The 19,956-nt window shown below is 35.4% G+C and overlaps 1 protein-coding gene across 1 annotated transcript in view; it reads left to right on the top strand.

Moving 5' to 3' along the window:
• Window positions 1-19,956, top strand: part of BIRC6 (baculoviral IAP repeat containing 6) — a 213,402-nt gene that overhangs the window by 54,033 nt on the left and 139,413 nt on the right. The window contains 5 exon segments of the mRNA XM_079109988.1: window positions 11,034-11,183; window positions 13,607-13,832; window positions 16,922-17,082; window positions 18,186-18,275; window positions 18,750-18,881. Coding sequence (XP_078966114.1) covers window positions 11,034-11,183; window positions 13,607-13,832; window positions 16,922-17,082; window positions 18,186-18,275; window positions 18,750-18,881 — 759 coding nt within the window.

The raw sequence follows: 19,956 nt of genomic DNA, 5'->3' as shown, positions 1-19,956 counted from the left end.
TATCTAATTGTCCTGGCAGTATTTATTGAAAAGACTGTTTTCTCCAGTGCATTTTCTTACAAACTTTGTCCAAAGTCAGTTTGGCTGTATATGAGTAGGTTTATTTCTGTGTTCTTTTTTTATGTTCCATTGGTTCATGTATCTTTATTTATGCCAGTACCATGCTATTTTGATTCCTAAAGCCTTTGTAGTCTTAAAAGTCAGGTAGTGTAATGTATCCTGCTTTGTTCTTTTTGCTCAAAGTGGCTTTGGCTGTTTGGGAATTTGTGGTTCCATGTAACTATTAGAATTTTTTTTTTAGTTTTCTTGTGTATGTCTGTCTGTCTATAATACGTTTGTACTGAGGATTGAACCCAGGAGTGCTTTACCACTGAGCTATATCCCCCATTCTTTTTACTATTTATTTTGAGACAGGGTCTCACTAAGTTGCTCAAACCTTGAATTTCTACGAGCAACAACAGGTGTTGGCGAGGATGTGGGGAGAAAGGTACACTCATACATTGCTGGTGGGGCTGCAAATTAGTGCAGCCACTCTGGAAAGCAGTGTGGAGATTCCTTAGAAAACTTGGAATGGACCCTCCATTTGACCCAGCTATCCCACTCCTTGGCCTATACCCAAAGGACTTAAAATCAGCATACTACAGAGATACAGCCACATCAATGTTCATAGCTGCTCAATTCACAATAGCCAGACTGTGGAACCAACCTAGATGCCCTTCAATTGATGAGTGGATAAAGAAACTGTGGTATATATATACAATGGAATATTACTCAGCCATAAAGAATGATACAATTATGGCATTTGCAGGCAAATGGATGAAATTGGAGAATATCATGCTAAGTGAGATAAGCCAATCTCAAAAAGCCAAAGGACGAATGATATGGTTAATAAGTGGAGGATGACACATAATGGGGGGGAGGGAAGGGTTAGTGTTAGGGTTAGAGTTAGGGTTAGGGAGGGGGGCAAGTAGGGAGGAAGGAAGTACTGTATAGAGGGTAAAGAGGGGTGGGAGGGGTGGGGTGAAGGGAAAAAATAACAGAATGAATCAAACAACATTACTCTGTGTAAATTTATGATTACACAAATGGTATGCCTTTACGCCATGTACAAACAGAGAAACAACATGTATCCCATTTGTTTACAATAAAAAAAAAGAGAGAGAAAAAAAAAAAACAAAAAACCTTGAATTTCTGATCCACTTGCCTCAGCCTCCAAGTTCCTAGGTTTACAATTGTTTTTTTCTAGTTGATACTTTGATAAGGATTAAATTGTTCATAAATCACTGTGAGTAGTATGGACAGTTTAACAATATTGATTCTTCCAGTCCATGAAAACTTTTCACTTTCTTGTGTCCTTTTAAATATCTTTCATTAATATTTTATAATTTTTATTGTGGAGATTTTTCACCCTTTTGGTTATCTTCCTAGGGTATCTTCCTAGGGATTGCTTTCTTGATTTCTATTTTAAATACTTTATGTTGATAATACAAGGCTATTTTTTTTTATCCTATAACTGATGAAATCATTTATTGTAATAGTGTTTTGGTGGAATTTTCAGTTTTTCTGAATATAGGAGGAACTTGTCCTTTGCAAACAAATGTGGTGAGTGTGAGAGTTGGCATCCTTGTCTTGTTCTAGATTTTTTTCTTTTTTTTTTTTGGTATTAGGTGTTGAAGTCAGCAGTGCTTTCCCACTGAGTTACATCCTCAACCCTTTTTATTTTTTATTTTGCCTCACTAAGGTGCTGAAGCAGGCCTCTAACTTGGAATACTCTTGCCTCAGCGTCCTCAGTTGCTGGGATTATGTGCATGTTACTACCATGATTGGCTTATTTTAGATCTTAGAAAGCTTTCAGTTATTTCTTATTTAATATGTTAGATGGATGTTGAATTTTATTGAATGCCTTTTCTGTGTCAATAGAGATGACTCTATGTTTTATGTCCTTCATTTTGTTGATATGGTATATCCTGTTTCTTGATTTTCATATATCAAACCATCCTTGTAACCCTGTGATGAACCCCTTTGTCATGCTAAATAATCTTTTTAGTGTGTTGTTGGATTTGGTTTGTTAGTATTTTGTTGAGAATTTTTGCATCTATTTTCATTAAGAATATTGACCTGTATTTTTCTTTCTTTTCTTTTCTTTTCATTCCTTTTTTTTTTTTTTTTTTTTTTTTTTTTTTTTTTTTTTTTTTTGGTGTGTCCTTATTTGGTTTTGGTTTTGGTGTCAGAATTATACTTAGCCTCATAGAATGTGCCTGGAAGAATTCCTTCCTCTTCTGTTTTTTGGAGTAACTTAGGAGAATTGATATTAGTCCTTTAAAGGTTGAGTAGAATTCAGTGAAATCATCTGGTCCTGAATTTTTCTTTGATGGGAGACTTTATTACTGATTCAATAACAGTACTTCTTATTGATCTGTTCAGACTTTTTATTTCTTCATGATTAATGCTTGTTAGGTATATGTGTCTAGGAATTTGTCCTTTTCTTTTAAATTATCAAATTTGGCATTTAGTTGTTCATAATAAAGTCTAATCATCTTTTGTATTTCTCTGATGTCAGTAATAATGTCTCCCTTTTTATCTCAGATTGTATTTGAGTGTTTTTTCTTGGTCTAGTTAGGGTTATTCTATTTTTTTTTTTTTTTTTCGTTTCCAAAGAATCACCTCTTTGTTGCATTGATCTTTTGTATTTTCTTGTCTCCGTTTCTTTGTGCTCTGATCTTTATTTTATTTTTTTTTTTAATTTTTACTTTTTTGATGTGGGCGTTGGTTGCTATAAATTCCTAGTACTACTTTTGCTGTATCTCACAGGTTTTGGTATGTTGTGGCTCCACTTTCATTTGTTTCATGATATTTTAAAATTTCCTTCTTGATTTCTTTGTTGATCCACCGGGTTGTTCAAAAATAAGTTTAATTTCCACATACTTGTATAACTTAAAGAGTTTTTCTTGATTTCTAGTTTTAATGCATTGTGGTCAGAAAAGATAATATGGTTTCAGAATTTTTTAATTTGTTGAGACTTTTAAATCATATGTTTTATCCTGGAGAATATTCCATATATTGACAAGAAAAATGTGTATTCAGAGTCCTGTATGGAATGTTCTGCAAATGTTTGTCTGTCCATTTGTTCTAGGGTGCAGTTTAACTCTGATGTTTCATTGTAATTTCTTTTTGCAGGATGCTTCCTTCGTTCATTGCTGAGAGTGGGGCATTAAAGCCCTCAACTATTATTATATTGGAGTCTTTTCTCTCCAGGTCTTTTAATGAATGATTTATGAATTTGGATTCTCTAATACTGGATGCATATGTATTAGAATTGTTAATTTCTGTTGCTGAATTGACCCTTTTATCATTAGATAATGAGCTTCCTTGTCTTGTTTTACTCCTTTGATATAAAATCGATTTTATCTGATGTTAGTATGGCTGGCCCTTCCTTTTAGCTTCCATTTGTGTGTAATCTCTTCTTATTCCATCCCATTACTTCACCTAGAGGAGGATATTTGTATCCTCTTCTAGGTTTGGGAACTTTTCAGTTAATACTTCTGTGAATAAGTTTTCTAACCCCTTGGCATTCTCAACTCAATTACCCCAATATTTACTCTTTTGTTACCGTTCCAAAGTTCCCATAAACTTTGCTCGTTCTTCATTCTTTGCTTTTTCTCCTGTATATTTTCAATAGTCTTTCTTTGAGCCCACCAATTCTTTCTTCTGTTCCATTTATTCTGCTATTATTATCATTTTTAAAAGTTACATTTAGTATATTTTTTAGCTCAAAAATTTGAATTTTAAAATTGCTTCCATCTCTTTTTTTTCTGAATATCAAATTCTTTTCTTCAAACTTGAGATTATTTAAAACAGCTGTTATAAATTCTCTGAGAGTATGCCTATACTGATTCATATCTGGTCAGTTTCTGGCACCTTATTTTGAGTAGCAGGCAGGTCATAGTTTCCTGAATGATCTTGATGCTTGTTGGCATTTTATGTCTTTTGGGCATGAAGGATCAGGTATTTATTCCAGTATTCCTAATCTGGTTTTATTTATGCCTGTCTTTCCAAAAAGAAAAAAAAAAAAATTTTTTTTTCTTGGTCTTTTTGTAATGCTGGAATTGAACCCAGATCTTGTGCATGCTAGCACCCAGTGCTTTACCAAGTTATATTCTCCAGACCGCTTTTCTGGATATTCTTAGTAGGCTGCTTATTTTCTCTGAGCCTGTTGTCCCTTCCACTGAGTCAGTGGAAGATGGTACCCAGGTCCACATTTGCCAGAAGTCTGCTGTTGGTGGCTTGTCCCTGTTTTGGTAGTGTAGGGCAATCTGAGCCTAGGTTTTTCCCAAATACTCTGTTGGTGTACTGTTCAGGTAGAAACAGGAGACAGCCTTGATCTGTTCCCACAGCTTTCCCCTGGGGCCTTCATAGGCCCAATTGCCTCATTTCTAGTTATTGACCTGTGGTCACACATTGTGGGATTTTTGCCTGGCTGTGGATAGTCACTGTGGATAAACCAGCCCGAGGCTTCTCTGTGACACTGGTGACCACCAAAACTGCCAAGGTGCTTCAAATTCTGATCTCCCAGCCCACAAAGACCAGCAAAACACTTAGTTAGGACCAAGGCAGCACTGCCTATTGCTGAGGCTCCTTCCACAGGCTGTACTGGGGATAGAATCTGTTAGGATCTGCCCAGCATTAGGTTTTTACCAGCTTAACAGTAAGTTCCAGGGGCAAAGTCTTGTGTGTACTATCCTATTCTACCCTCAGAGTACAGGGTCCTGTACCGTGCTGTACTGATGAGGGTTTGGTTAGTGTTGGTGAAGGCACATCTTTGGCCATCTGAGCTGATGTTAAGCTGGCTTATGCCCGAATCTCAGAGCCACAGTACCAGCAGGTCTGTTATGCTGAGACTCATGCTACAAGCCAAAACTCAAGTCTCTCCAAGGTGCTGGGGCATTTCTGTAGCCCCAGCTGCAAGCACTGACTTAGCAAAAGCCAGGATTCCTGATAGGTGGTGGAGACACTTCCTTGGCTATCAAGGCTGGTGCTAAACTGGGTCACTCCTGAGTTTCACAACAACAGGGACCTGCGGTGTTAGGAGGAGGGAGAGTGTTCCCTAGGTCTACTCCAAGGCTGGAACTGTTGCAGCCAAAATTCAGGCCTGCCGGTAGGCATCCAGGTCTCCATCTGGTGTGGAAGCTAGTCTAGTGGCTCTTTTTGTGGGTTCTGGCCTGCATTATGGGGCCTTCAATTTCTAGTGAGTGCTTGTTCTGTTGACAGCAGGCCTGACTTGGCCCTGAAACAAAGCCCTGTGCTAGCTGTCATGCTCTCCTCTCCTGCTGCCTATGGTTCTAAGAGAGTGCTGTTTAAGAGGCTCAGTTGACAGGGATTGGCCTTGCATTAAGGGTTGTGGAGATTTCCTAGCACTGGGTTTCACTGTGGTGGTTTTCATGCTGTTTCAAGTCTAGGGCCTTGACTTAATTCTGTCTCCCTCTCCTAAGTGAAAAGCACCTTTCTCTATGCTGGGCTTCATGGAAGGTGAAGTGGGCAACTCTTTTCTTCCTGCCTTCTTTAGCTGTCTTTTGATTTGTTCTATAAAAAGCAGTCACTATGGTCTCTCAGCTGATTTCCTTGTCTCTAGTTTGGTGGATGAATAGTTATATAGCTGGGAGTCTGTGGGAAGAGATAGTCTGAGGATGTTAGCTGCCATCTTGATCCTCCCTACTGATAATGTATCCAGATGAGTTTTATGACCAAAAGAATCCTGAAACATGAACCACTTTGAACATTATCTCTCTGCTCTTCAAGTGTTGACTGATGAAGGTACATTTTAAAGAATTAGATTAAGGCCTGTAATCCCAGTGGCTTGGGAGGCTGAGGCAGGAGGATTTGGAGTTCAAAGCCAGCCTCAGCAAAAAGTGAGGTGCTAAGCAACTCACTGAGACCCTGATTCTAAATAAAATACAAAAAAGGGCTGGGGATGTGGCTCGGTGGTCAAGTGCCTCTTGAGTTCAATCCCTAGTACCAAAAAAATGGGGACGGGTAGTGGGGAGAGGAAAAGTTGATGTCTTAAAATGTATGCATGGCATACCTTAAGTAAATGTATGATTTTTGAAAAGCATTTCATACTGTGAAGCATTTCACATGGATGTGGCACTGTCTTCTGGGTATTTTCAAAATAGGATAAAATACTTTTTTTCCCATGAATGTTAATCTGCAGTAAATAAATGTTTTAGTTTTAAGTAGGATTAATAATATAAAACTGTCTGATTAAAATTTGGAATAGAATATACAAACTCTTAAATATACAGAAGTCAGAAAAAGGCATAAATATTCATGAATTTCATTTTTAAAAGTCTGGAGTTTAAAATGGAAGATAAGTTGGTATCTTGCTTGTTGCAGATGTGGTTTTTTAAAAAAAATTTTTGGTATTTGTATATGGACAGCATGCCTTTACTTATTTTTAAGTAGTGCTACGGATTGAACCCAGTGCCTCGCACATGATGGGCAAGAGCTCTGCCACTGAGCTACAGCCCCAGCCTCTGCAGATAAGTTTTAAGTAGATAGGAAGAACTGAAGGTAGGACTAAGATCAGTGCCATATAAGGATAAGGAAGTACCTTATCCTTATATAAGTGGTACCTAGCTTAGTTAATGGTTAAAAAACCATTTTTTAAAAATAGCTGATAATTAAAAGGGAACATTATGAAATGGACAATATTGAATTTGATCCTGACAACTTAAAACCTACATACATGTACTTATATTCATAAAGAAAGGTTTAAATTGCTTTGTGCTTAATAATCCTGCTTTCTGGAATTATTGGTATTTATGGTCACATGCATGTTTTGCTACTGGTTTTAAGAGGAAATCATTCTTCTACTCTGGATTTGCTGAGAGTTTCCATTAGGAGTGGATATTGTATTTTGTCAAATAGTTGTTGGCATCAGTTGAAATGATTATACAGTTTTTCCTCCTTAGTTTAATATAGTGAATTACATTGATTGGTTTCGGAATGTGAATACATTATCTCTTCTATATTGTTTAATTCAATTTGCCAAAGCATTGTTAAAATTTTTTCATCTCTGTTCATGAGAGATATGACCCTTTCTTTCTTTGTTTTTTTGCTATCTGAGGATTAAACCTGGGTCTTGGACATGTTAGACAAGCACAGTACCACTGAGCCATATTCCCAGCTGTTTTTGTTTTTTATAAACTTTTTTGCTTTTGGTGTCAGAGTTAATTGCTGATGGAATGAATTGGGAAGTATTTTCTCTTTAGTTTTGTGGTCAAGATTCTCTGCATTTGGTTTTACTTCTTCCTTATATTTTTGGTAGAACTTACCACTGAAGCCCTTGGGTCTGGAGACTTTTTGCAGGGGGGAGGATTTTTCCATTTATTTTTATAGAGAATTATTTAGGTTATCTCTTCTCTATTGAGCTGTGATAGTATGACAGTTTCATTTAAGTTGTCAAATTTTAGCTTAGTCTTAAAATATTCGCCTACGATCTTTTTAATATTTGTAGACTCTTGATTGATGGCAGGACTTTCTTTTGTGATAATGGTGATGTGTGTCTCTTTTTCATTGTCAATTTGTCTAGAGGTTTATTAGTTTTTTTTTTTTTTTTAAAGAACTAACTTTTGGTTTGAAAGACTTTTTTTTTTTAACTTTGTTTTTCTATTTTTATTTTAACTCATTACCACTATAATGTTTCTTATTTCCTTCCTTCTCCTTACTTTGGGGTTTATTTTGTTCTTTAGGTATAGATAAATTTCTAAGTTTCTTAAGGTACAAGATTGGGGTCTTAGTTTCAGCCTTCTTTGATACAAGCATTTTGAAGCTGTAGATGTTCTTGAAAGCACTGATTAGCTCAATTTCCTAAATTTTGATATGTGTGTTTCTCTTTTCTTTTAGCTCAAAATGTGTTCTAATTTTTATTGTGATTTCTTGTTGTCCCATGGGTCATTTATAGAGGTGTTTTGTTTAGTTTTCAAATATTTGAGATTTCTCCAGATTTTTTTTTCTGCCCTGGATCTCGAATTCCTTTGTGGTTAGAGAACATAATTTATGTGATGTCAGTATTTTAAAACATACTGACACTTTTTCTTATGGCCCAGCATGTAGTCTTAATGTTCTGAATGCACTTGAAAAGAATGTTCATTGCACACTCGTTGGGTAGTGTTATATAAATTTCTCTTGTATAAATATATTGTTGATGGAGTTGTTAAAATCTTCTTTATTTATATCAAGTTCTCTCTGAATGGTTACTGCTTGCATCAACTACCTTTTTCACAGTCGGATAATCTCTGCCTTATTAAATTTGAATCAATTCACACTTGATATGATTGTTACAGTTACATTTATAACTGCTTTTTTGGTTTTTATATTTAATACTGTTATTGCATTCTTTTTTATTCTTTCACTGCATTTTTTTGTGTGTGTTGAATAAATATTTATAGTGTTAACATTTCCATTCCTCAGTTGTTGATTTTTTTCCCCCTTCTCTTTCCTGTTCTAGGGTTAGAACCCAGGGGTACTCTGGCCTGAGCTACACCCCCAGCACTCCCCCTTCCTTTTTACTGGGGTTTGAACGCAGAGCTACTTTGTAACTGAGCTACTTCCCATTCTCTATTTTGAGACAGTCTCCCTAAGTTGCTGAGGATCTCACTGAATTGTTAAGGCTGGCCTGGAACTTGTGATCTTATCTTAGCCTCCTGAGTCACTAGGATTACAGGTTTATGCTCCTGAATAACTCAGGAACGTCCCGGCATCATTGTCAAACCAAGAATAACATAGGATAGATATCTTGCATCTCTCAATATGTCCTTCCTTCTCTCCTGATCTCTGCCTTTTTCCCCAGTTTTTTTTTTTTTTTTTTTTTTTTTTTTTTAGGGATTCAACTCAGGGGCACTTAACCACTGAACCACATCCCTGGCCCTTTTTTGTATTCTATTTAGAGACAGGGTCTCACTGAGTTGTTTAGGGCCTAAGCTAAGTTGCTGAGACTGACTTTGAATTCATGATCCTCCTGTCTCATCCTCCCAAGCAACTGGGATTACAGGCTTGTGCCACTGTGCCCAGCTCCAGAGATAATTATTAATTCAGAGTATTTTCTGTATCATAACTTTATGAAAATGGCATCAAACTTTATATAGGGTTTGGGATCTTTGCCCTTCTTATATGCTGTTTTTGAAGCTTACCCATTTTACTGCATGTCCTGTAGATAATTCATTTTTCACTTCTGCATAGTACTCCATTGTGTCAAACATCTGCACGTAATTTATCTGTTTTCCTGTCTATGGACATCTGGGTTATTTCCAGTTTTTCTTATATTAAGAACCTTGCTGCTGTGGGCTGGGGATATAGCTCAGTTGGTAGAGTGCTTCCCTTGCAAGCACAAGGCCCTGGGTTCAATCCCCAGCACTGCAAAAAAAAAAAAAAAAAAAAAAAAAAAAAAAAAAAAAAAACAAAAAAAAAAAAATTTGCTGCTATAAACATCTTATTGTTCCCTGGTGCTCATACGTAAAAGAGGCTCCCTACAGTATATTCTTCTCAGAATCCTGGGTCATGGAATATAATTATCTTTCTTCTCCTGAAACTGTCGTTAAAAATCAACATAATACAATGTACCACTTTAACCAGTACCCCACCCCCCAAAAGAATTTTGTCTCTTTTGAATCTTATATGGATGTTGCTTGGTGAAGTGGCTGTAGCCTGAGAAGGCAAAAATCAAGAAAAGAGCCTGCTCCAGACCAACTAAAATGCATAACCTGAAATTTATGGAGGACAAGGTCCCTGTTGCCTGTCTTGCCACCAGCCAGTTAGCTATTCCACTCCAAGAATGTGGTCTTTTCCCCTTCATTGTTGAAACAGGCTGAGGAGCAATTAGTATAGGCCACTTTCTTATCAGAGGATTAGCCTGTTCCTTCATAGACCACTTCTCTGGTTTCATTAAGTGTTGGGTTCCAGGGTTCTGAAATAGTTGTTTCTGGTTACATTTTCTAGCTTAGTGTTTGTTTTGATGGAGGGATGAGCCTTTGAGCTTCCTTTTCTGCTATTTGACCTGTAATCACTGTCTCTGTGTGGGTTTTTTTCTTTCGCTTTTTTTTTTTTTTAAATTTTAGTGATTCAGTTTATCACAGTTGACTTCATAGAATAGTAGCTTATTTCTAGTAAAATAAATAGAAATGTAACTTTAATCTCCTTATTTAGACATGTAATAAACCCAATAAAAAGTGTTATATAATTATTTTGTACAACCTTTATCTTTTAAGAATGGTGAAACACGAGAAAAAAATTTATTATTCATCTCCTTATCATTTCTGGGTCTTCCTTAACAACAGTCTCCCCCTACCCCGTGAATTTGGTGGTGTTTGTTTTCATCTTGAAGGACTTTCTTTGCAGAACAGGTCTGCTAACAATCCTTATGAGTCTTTTATCTGGATATGTGTTCACATTAATTTAAAAGAAAATGCTACATGTATAATTATGAACTGATAGTACTCTTTAAAATATATGACATGTATAATTATGAATTATAGTACTCTTTAAAATATATGTATTGATTTTTTAAATTGTCTTAAATATTTGATGTCACTTATTTTTTGTTACAAAATATGAAAGCTAGGAATTCAATTTGCATTTCATTATCAGTGCTTTAAAAATTAAGAATATTTGTTCACTTTTATTTTTTTTGGGATTAAGAAACTGGTCTGCAGGTCCCTGTATAGCTAGTGTATCATTTTCTTCATCTTTAAGATGGTTGCAGTATTACAGCACTAATTACAGTGTCTTCCACTTAGTAAATAGTAGATAAATACCTATTTTCACATGTTTATGTATTTCTTATTTTCTTCAATAAAATTAGTTCTCAGTTTGTAATTCTTTGGCAATTAAATTTCCAAATTTTGTCACTTTGATAGCCTTCCTTATCTACCTATGAAGCAACATTAAAATAAATTAATAATTTAAAATAAATAGCATTGCATTTGAATATTCATTCGTTTTATGTGTATCTGTGTTGATGTAATTTTACTGAATTTTAGGTGGTGAGCTTCATTTTCTCCAAATTGGAGGAACCTGTGATGATATTGATGAAGCTGATATTCTAGTGGATGGATCTCTTTCAAAGGGAATAGAACCATCTTCAGAAGGTTCCAAACCTTTATCAAATCCTTCAAGTCCTGGCATTTCAGGTGGGACATTCATATTTTAAATGATTTTTTTTCCAACTGAAATTCTTACCACATTAATTTTTCTGAGACTTACATAGTTCTAAGCATTATTTCAGTTTTTATAATCAACTCTTATTGCTTTGTAAAGGGTGTCCATTTACTTGTTGACATTCTTTCGCCAGACTTGTTTTTGTATTTTATTTATCATAATTTCTCTAGTAGTTGGAAGATGTTGTAAACATGTTAAAGGAAGAAATGATTCTAAATATTGGTAAGGTTGACTACAGGTTAACATTTTTTTTCCTATTAAGGAGCTTTTTAGTAGGGGAGAAAAATGACATGAATGTGAGTAGGTATAAACTCAGTGGACTGGTTAATATTCTTAATATTATTAGGGGAATTGAAAAGCAGAAAAGGTAATATTTTCACTGAGTTGTTATGTTTACTTCCACATTGCCTTATCCTGAATCTCCAACGGTGTTTTTTGGTTGCTTTTTGTTCCTGCCCGTGTTCTAAACTGCCCTCTAGAGCTATTTTTCAAAAGAAAAAATGATAATATGTTAATCTTCTTTAAAAATAATTATTTGCTTTTTGGACTTTTGGAAATAACTGTAGATTGCTTCTCAGTCTCAGGTACAACAAACTTCATGATTTTTAAAGTATGTCATATAATTTAGTTTCATACTCTTCACATGTTGCAGTAGGCACATGGATATTTTGTACTTTCTCTTTTGGCTGGTGCTGGGATCAGACTTACCTTATATATGGTAGGCAAGCACTCTACCACTGATCAGTACCCGCAGCTTTCTCTCAGACCTACTGTTCATACCTCCATTTAGACCTTTTGTGCTTCCATATTGCTGTTATGCTTTACTTTTAACAGTTACCCATTTTATCCTCTTAACCTAGCATTTAAAATAGTTTAGTACATCTTTAATGAAAAGTATGTTTAAACACAAACATTTTCCAAATACAAGTAATTCTTAAAGTTGGTATTTGATCTTCATGGACACTTAATTTTAGGTGCCTGCTATTCTTAAGCAAACATTAAATGACTACTAGTCATATGTGTTAACTTTTAGGAATTACTACAACAACATATGGTATCTTCACCATATCATACATTAGAGTTTCTCAAGCTTAACATAATTGACCTTTTGGAAATTTGGAACAGAAAATTCTTTGTGTATAGGTAGACTGTCCTGTGTTAGATTCTCATAGCGCACACAGCTGTCTCCATCAATACAATCAAATATTATTTTTAGGGGACTCCTCATAGGCAAAATCCTTCCCCAGTGGAGATATGTTGATTTGTAATTAATTAAGACTTTATGGTCTTGGTTAACTATACAACTATTTATAAAAATTAACACTGAATGGTTTCATATTTTCTGGGTTATTGGTAGAATGGAGAAGAGTTTTCATATAAAATACATAAAGTATTTTTTAGTAGAGAAAAGATGAATTAGGTTATCTTATTAAGTTTTTATTTATTTATTTTTGTTCTAGGGGTTGAATCCAGGGCCTTGTTCATGCTAGGCAGGCACTGTACCACTGAGCTACATCCCCAGTCCCAAATTAGGTTGTTTTGTTAACAAAATGACATTGACATCATGATGGTAATGTTTGCAAACAACATTTAATATTATTTCAATCAGATGTAACAGTCTAAACTTTGAGAAAAAGATGTAATTTGAAGTAAGCGTGTGATACTTTTATGGAACTTTTTGTCATTTGTGACAATATTCTGAATCTACAAGATTTCATATTTTAGCCTTTCAAAACTTAATTTTTGTTAATTAGAATAAGCAATAACTCCTCAGGTTTGTCTCATGTTTGGCATTTAACACATGAGAATACGTGTATTTGTAAAAGAAAACCTAATCCATGCAAGTTGGTGGTTACTCTTTTATTAATGGTATATCTATAAAATACAGAAGTGCAAAAATATTGTTTTGTTAATGTTTACACGTATTCCTTTGCTATCAGAATAGCTTTTGACAACTTTGAAAAATTATTCATTTCAAAAAGGCATATGTTATGCACTTACTGATGTCTAGCATTTTGTTGTGTAAGTGCAAATTGTAAAAGGTAATTATTGATCTGATGTAAACTGGTTTGCATCTAAACTGGCCTCTACTGCTTTTGTTGCCTTATATGCTTAGAGTTAGTCAAAGCTTAGTACGCCCTCTCACAGATTGTGTTTGGGTTTCTCCAAAAGTGAGTATTGTCTCTATAATTTAAAAATATTTAGGATGGGCCTTTCTTTTTTTTTTGCTATTATTTAATCAATAGTAGTTACTGTAGCTGAATATAGATACCTGAGCCTACTTTATTAACCCTCAGGATATTTGGCAGTGTTGTGGTTGAACAGACAGAAAACATAAATAAAAATTTATCTTTTTTTCCCCTCCGTTTCAAATACTACATTCGCTAATGTTTAGGAGTTGATTTGTTGGTGGACCAGCCATTCACCCTTGAAATCTTGACTTCTCTAGTTGAACTAACCCGCTTTGAGACTTTGACTCCACGGTTTTCAGCTACCGTTCCTCCATGCTGGGTAGAAGTTCAGCAAGAACAGCAGCAAAGGAGGCATCCTCAACATTTACATCAGCAGCACCATGGAGATGCTGCTCAGCATACTAGAACTTGGAAACTGCAGACTGACAGGTAAAATATTTTTTTCCAAGATTTAAAAAAAATTTTGGAGGCGGGGAGCACTTTACCACTGGGCTGCATGTCCAGCCCTTTTTAAAATTTTTATTTGGAGACAGGGTCTCAACTGGGCTGCTTAGGGCCTTTATAATTTGCTTAGGTTGGCCTGGAACTTGTGATCTTTCTGCCTAGGTGTCCCAAGTCACTAGGATTACAGGCGTGTGCCACTGCACCCAGTTTCCAAGATTTAATTTTTGGGGTTGGGGACCATGCTGGGAATTGAACTCAGAGCTTCACACATGCTAGGCAAGCACTTTTACCACTGAGCCACATCCCCACCTCCCAAGATTTAATTTTAAGACCATTTTATGTTAAAGACAACCAGAAATTCCTAATAATATTCCTTCTGTTAATTTTTGCATGTTAATATCTTTTGTCATCTTAATGGAAATTGTTATGTTCTTGTTCTTTTTTTTTTTTTTTCTTTTTCTTTTCTTATTTTTCAGGACTGAGGTCTGAACTCAGGGCGTTGCACGTGCTAGGCAAGTGCTCTGCCACTGAGCTAATAAATCCCCAACCCTTGCTTTTGTTCTTATAGAATAAAAAATAATAAGAGCAATCTACCATTTGCTATTATTTTGGTCACATAGTCCACAAGTTTATTTAACAAATATTTAAATACTCTTTTTTATGAAAGCAGGCATTCTTTTTTTTTTTAAATTTATTTTTTTATTAAAAAAATTCTTTTTCATACATGTATATAGGGTATTAATTTCTGTCTCATTCTACTGTCCTTCCTATCCCCACCGCCTCATCCCTCCCCTGACTTCCCTCTGCATAATCTAAAGTTCCTTCATTCTTCCCTACCCACCCCCCACTGTGGATCAGCATCTGCTTCTCAGAGAAACCATTCTGCCTTTAGATTTTTGTGATTGGCTTATTTCACTTGGCATGATATTCTCTAGTTCCATCCATTTACCTGAAAATGCCATAATTTCATTCTTCTTTAAGGCTGAGTAATATTCCATCGTGTGGATGTACCATTTTTATCTTTATCCATTCATATGGTTCCATAGTTTTGCTATTGTGAACTGAGCTGCTGTAAACATTGATGTGGCTGCGTCATTGTAGTATGCTGATTTTAAGTCCTTTGGGATAGCCGGACAAATGGTGGTTCCATTCCAAGTTTTCTTAGGAATCTCCAAACTGCTTTCTAAAGTGGTTGCACTAATCTGCAGTTCCACCAGCATGTATGAGTGTGCCTTTTCCCCCACGTCCTCACTGACACTTATTATTGCTTGTTCTTGATAATTGCCATTCTGACTGGAGTGAAATGAAATTTTAGAGTAGTTTTGATTCACCTTTTTCTAATTGCAAGAGATGATGAACATTTTTTCATATGTTTGTTGATTAATTGTATTTCTTCTGTGAAGTGTCTGTTCAGTTCCTTAGCCCATGTATTGATTGGGTTATTTGGGGTTTTTTTTGTGTGTGTGTGTGTTAAGTTTTTTGATTTCTTTATATATCCTGGAGATGAGTGCGCTATCTGAGGTGCATGTGGTAACGATTTTTTCCCATTCTGTAGTCTCTTTCTTCACATTATTGATTGTTTCCTTTGCTAAGAAGAAGCTTTTTAGTTTGAATCCATCCCATTTATTGAGTCTTGATTTTACTTCTTGAGCTTTAGGAGTCTTCTTAAGGAAGTCAGGTCTGAAGCCAACATGATAAAGATTTGGGCCTGCTTTTTCTTCTGTTAGGCACAAGGTCTCTGTGCTAGTTTCTAAGTCTTTGATCCACTTTGATTTGATTTTTGTATAGGGTGAGAGATAGAGGTTTAATTTCATTTTGTTACATACCAATTTTCAGTTTTCCCAACACTATTTGTCGAATAGGGTATCTTTTTTCCAATGTGTATTTTTGGCACCTTTGTCTGATATGAGTTAACTGTATTTATGAGGGTTTGTCTCTGTGTCTTCTACTTTGTATCACTGGTCTACAGGTCTCTTTGGTGCCAATACCATGCTGTTTTTGTTACTATTGCTTTGTAGTATAGTTTAAGGTCTGGTGTTGTGATGTCTCCTTACTGGCTCTAGTAATATGGTGCTTATGGAATTTACATTCTAGTGGGCATCAACAAACAGTGAACAGATGTACACCATGTCATATAGCTTAGTGTAAAGCTTTTATGAAAAAACTTGAAGAATGTTAAAATGGAGTATGGTTATTGAATGATTTTTCAGTCAATATGTGTGTGTGAGTTAGAGAGAAAGTGAAAAGGAAAATTTGTATGCTATTTTTTATAAAAGGGGCCCGAGAAAGCCCTCTGTGGAAATACTAATTCAGGCAGTTATGAGTATAAAGACCCTAAGGAGTGTATTTCATGAGTTCTGGGAAGGGTAAGGAAACCATCATTGTTGGAGTGGAATGAATATAGTGGAGAATGGTAGGAAATGAGGTTAGACTCTCATGCTGCATGAGATACATGTTAGTTTTGAGTACTGGAGAGATATGATATAATTTATGATTTGGAATGTGACTGTTGTGTTGGGACTAGATTATAGGTGGAAGTACCTGTGGTGTTGGTGTGAGAGTGATAGAATCACTATTGTGGTAATCTGGGTAAACTACTAATGATAGCTTGGACCATGATAGCACATGTGGAGGTAGTGAATAGAGTGAATGGATTCTCTTTATAATTCAGCATTAGAGGAAATAGAATTTAATGATATATTGGACATCTGATGTGAGAGAAAATAATTTAAAAGCAGAGAATGAATGTATTCAAGAAATTCTTGTTTTAAAATGAAGATTCTGGGACCCCACTTACAGATCTAGGATGGGTCCAGGAATCTGCAGATAGTTCTGATACACAGTAATCCACACAATGAGGAACAAGGGTTTATTGGTATATGCATGTCTTAAGGCAGGTGTAGATTCCTAAGGTAGTATCATTCATTGCCCTAAATGTAACCTCTCCTCTGGGAGAAATGTGTTACGTTGAAATGCACAAATCCAGAAAGTAGGAAAGGAAATATTAATGATAATATGGTTATGGTTGATGAACAAGTTTTGCAATATTTAGCATTTCCCTTCTTACTTGACAGCAACAGCTGGGATGAACATGTATTTGAATTGGTTCTACCGAAAGCCTGTATGGTTGGACACGTGGACTTCAAATTTGTTTTGAACTCAAACATCACCAATATTCCACAAATACAAGTGACATTGCTGAAAAATAAAGCTCCAGGCTTAGGGAAAGTTAATGGTAAGAATGGACCAAAATTAATCTTTGAAGATTTTATTTATAGTTGATTTCTTGAAAAATCTGATTTTTAACTTGACTATTTCAGTTTTGATGTCTCTTCTTGCCCTCTCCTCCCACCCTGTGCTGTTTGCCTGTTCAACTATGTGTTTTTTATATAGAAAAATAATCCAGAAAACATTTCAGTGCTTTTCAGTAACTCAGTAATGTTCAGAAATTCATAAATGTGAACAATTTAATTGTGTCTTTTGGGAAGTGGGATTCATTCCTTTGTGAATTAGTTTACTGTTTTTGTTTTGTTTTGTTTTTGTTTTTGAATCACTAGCTTGATGTTTTTTGTTTCCTAAGAGGAGTATTGTGAAAGAACTTGTTATGGAATTTACCATTCTTTTAAGACTATTAGTGAAGACAAACCTTTTGTGTAATGCCAAATATACCTGATTTTGGTTATCCTTCTTAAAATTTCAAAATTTGATATATTGTCTTACTAAAATACATTATTGCACATTTAGCATGTTAAAAATTAGATGTTAGTTCTCAATGCTTTTTCTTTAATGGGATAACTTAAAAGACTGGGAACAATTTCAGGGTAAAATGACTGCTTAACATTAGGGGCTCAAACATTGAAATTTGAAAAAATTTTTCTCTTGTAAAAAATACGTATACATGTATGTGTTTGTGTATTTATGTGAATTCTTGTATGTATGTGTGTGTGTGTGTGTGTGTGTTTTCTTTTGAATCTTCACAAAGTTTTTTATTGGGTTTAGAACTCAGGCATGGATACTTTAAAAATTCCACAGGTACTTATACTGTCCAGCCAACAGTAAGAACTTTTAATTTAGTTGCCAGGAAGTTATTTCTTCAGGTGAATATTTTTATAGAATAGAGAAGAGCATATAAAATAGTTAACTGAATCTAATTTTCTCCCCCTTCTGACAACCATTTTATGGCATCTGTGGTGAAAATCACAGAATTTCCCAACTTAACAAAAAACTTCAGATTTTTAGGCACAGAAATCATTGATATTAAGCAAAATTAAGTTTACTAATATTTTTATCCTCTAGAAACAGCAGTAGATAGGCAGATCACCTTTCCTTTGTCTCCAGCTCTTAACATTGAAGTGGAACAAAATGGGAAACCGTCCCTGGTTGATTTGAATGAAGAAATGCAGCACATGGATGTAGAGGAATCACAGTGTGAGTTAAATTATAGAGCTGTTGTCCATGACAGTAAAAGGAGTAGTGAACCGAATGCATCGTGTTGGGCAAAGATTTCCTTACGGCTTGCAAAAACTTGGTTTTAAGAACATGATTAACAAATACCCTATGATTCTGCTTTGGCAATGTGCTTTAACTTTCAGCTCATCTTTGTGAACACAGCTGTGCTAATACTTGCATTCTTGTTTTTTAATACCTTGGGATTTGAAATCAACTCATGGCTCTATAATTCTTGTTTTTTTTTTTTTTGAAAATCAAGATGAAATGAAAAATAATATGGGAATGGAAAACAACATATATTAGAAAATTGATTATAGCTCCTTAGCGTGGCAATGATTTATTAAATACTCTCTTAGTGTGATATTTTGTGTGGTAGTATTACATGCAAATGGGATAGATATTTGCTTATTACCTTTTAATTAACAAACTAAGAAAATCTATTTTTCTTTTTAGGTCTTAGATTGTGTCCATTTTTAGAGGATCATAAAGAAGACATTCTGTGTGGGCCAGTATGGCTTGCTAGTGGCCTTGATCTGTCGGGGCATGCTGGGATGTTGACATTAACAAGCCCTAAACTTGTTAAAGGTGAAGTAATACATTTTATAAAAGCAGAATGAATAATACCACACTTATCAAATAGATTTTAAGATAAGCTGATCTGATCAATGTGAGACTGTTTTATTTGTAACTTTCATTAGAAATTCTATCAGCCTTCTGTATCTTAGGTAATTTCCTTTCTGAAGTGACAGTGGTTATTTGAAACTTCTGATGCTAACTTTTGTGTCATGGAGGTCTTAGTGGTCTTTGCAAAGCACAAATGACTGTAGGCTGGGTGTGGTGGCACTTGCCTGTAATCCCAGCAGGGAGGCTGAGGCAGGAGTATGGTGAGTTCAAGGCAGGCCCCAGCAACTTAGCAAGTCTCTAAGCAACTCAACAAGACCCTGTTTCTAAATAGAATTTAAAAAGGATGGGAATGTGGCTCAGTGCCCACCCTCCCTCCCCCACCCCCAAATAGTACACTATTCTGAATAGCATGATGAAACTTAAGCAGTTCTATGCCATCTTGCCCTTTGTCCACCTAATCCACATGGTACCTTCTACCTACCTGTTAAAGTCAACTTAGTTATCACAATCATCTTGATGAATATCAGAACAACTTTTGCAGTATCACAGGCCTTGCTTGTGTTCAAGTAACCCTTATGTTACCTAATAATGTCCCAAAAGCCCCAGAATAGTGGTACTGACAATTTGGGGATGTAAAAGAGAAGTCTGAAAGTGTTTTCCTTTAAGTGAAATGATGAAAGTTTTTGACTTAAGGAAAGTAAAACATCATACGCTGAGGTTGTTAAAATCCATGGTAAGAATGAATCTTCCATCCATGAAATTGTTGAAGAAGGAAAAAAACATATTCTTGCTGGTTTTGCTCTTGTACTTCAAACTGCAAACATTGTAGCCACAGATGAGCGAGAAGTTAAGATAGAAAAGACATAAACTTTATCACAGTTTTATATGCATAGGAGAAAAAAATAAATGGTACATGGAGCTCAGTATTGTCCACAGTTTCAGGCATCTACTAGAGGTCGTGAATCATATGCCCCACAGATAAGGGGTACTACTGTTATATATAAGTTTTATTGTGCTTCTTTGACGAATAAAAGTA

The sequence above is a fragment of the Sciurus vulgaris genome (assembly GCF_902686455.1).
Source record: "Sciurus vulgaris genome assembly, chromosome: 14".
NCBI classification, from domain to species: Eukaryota; Metazoa; Chordata; class Mammalia; order Rodentia; family Sciuridae; genus Sciurus; species Sciurus vulgaris.
This window is presented reverse-complemented; position numbering and strand designations above follow the sequence as displayed.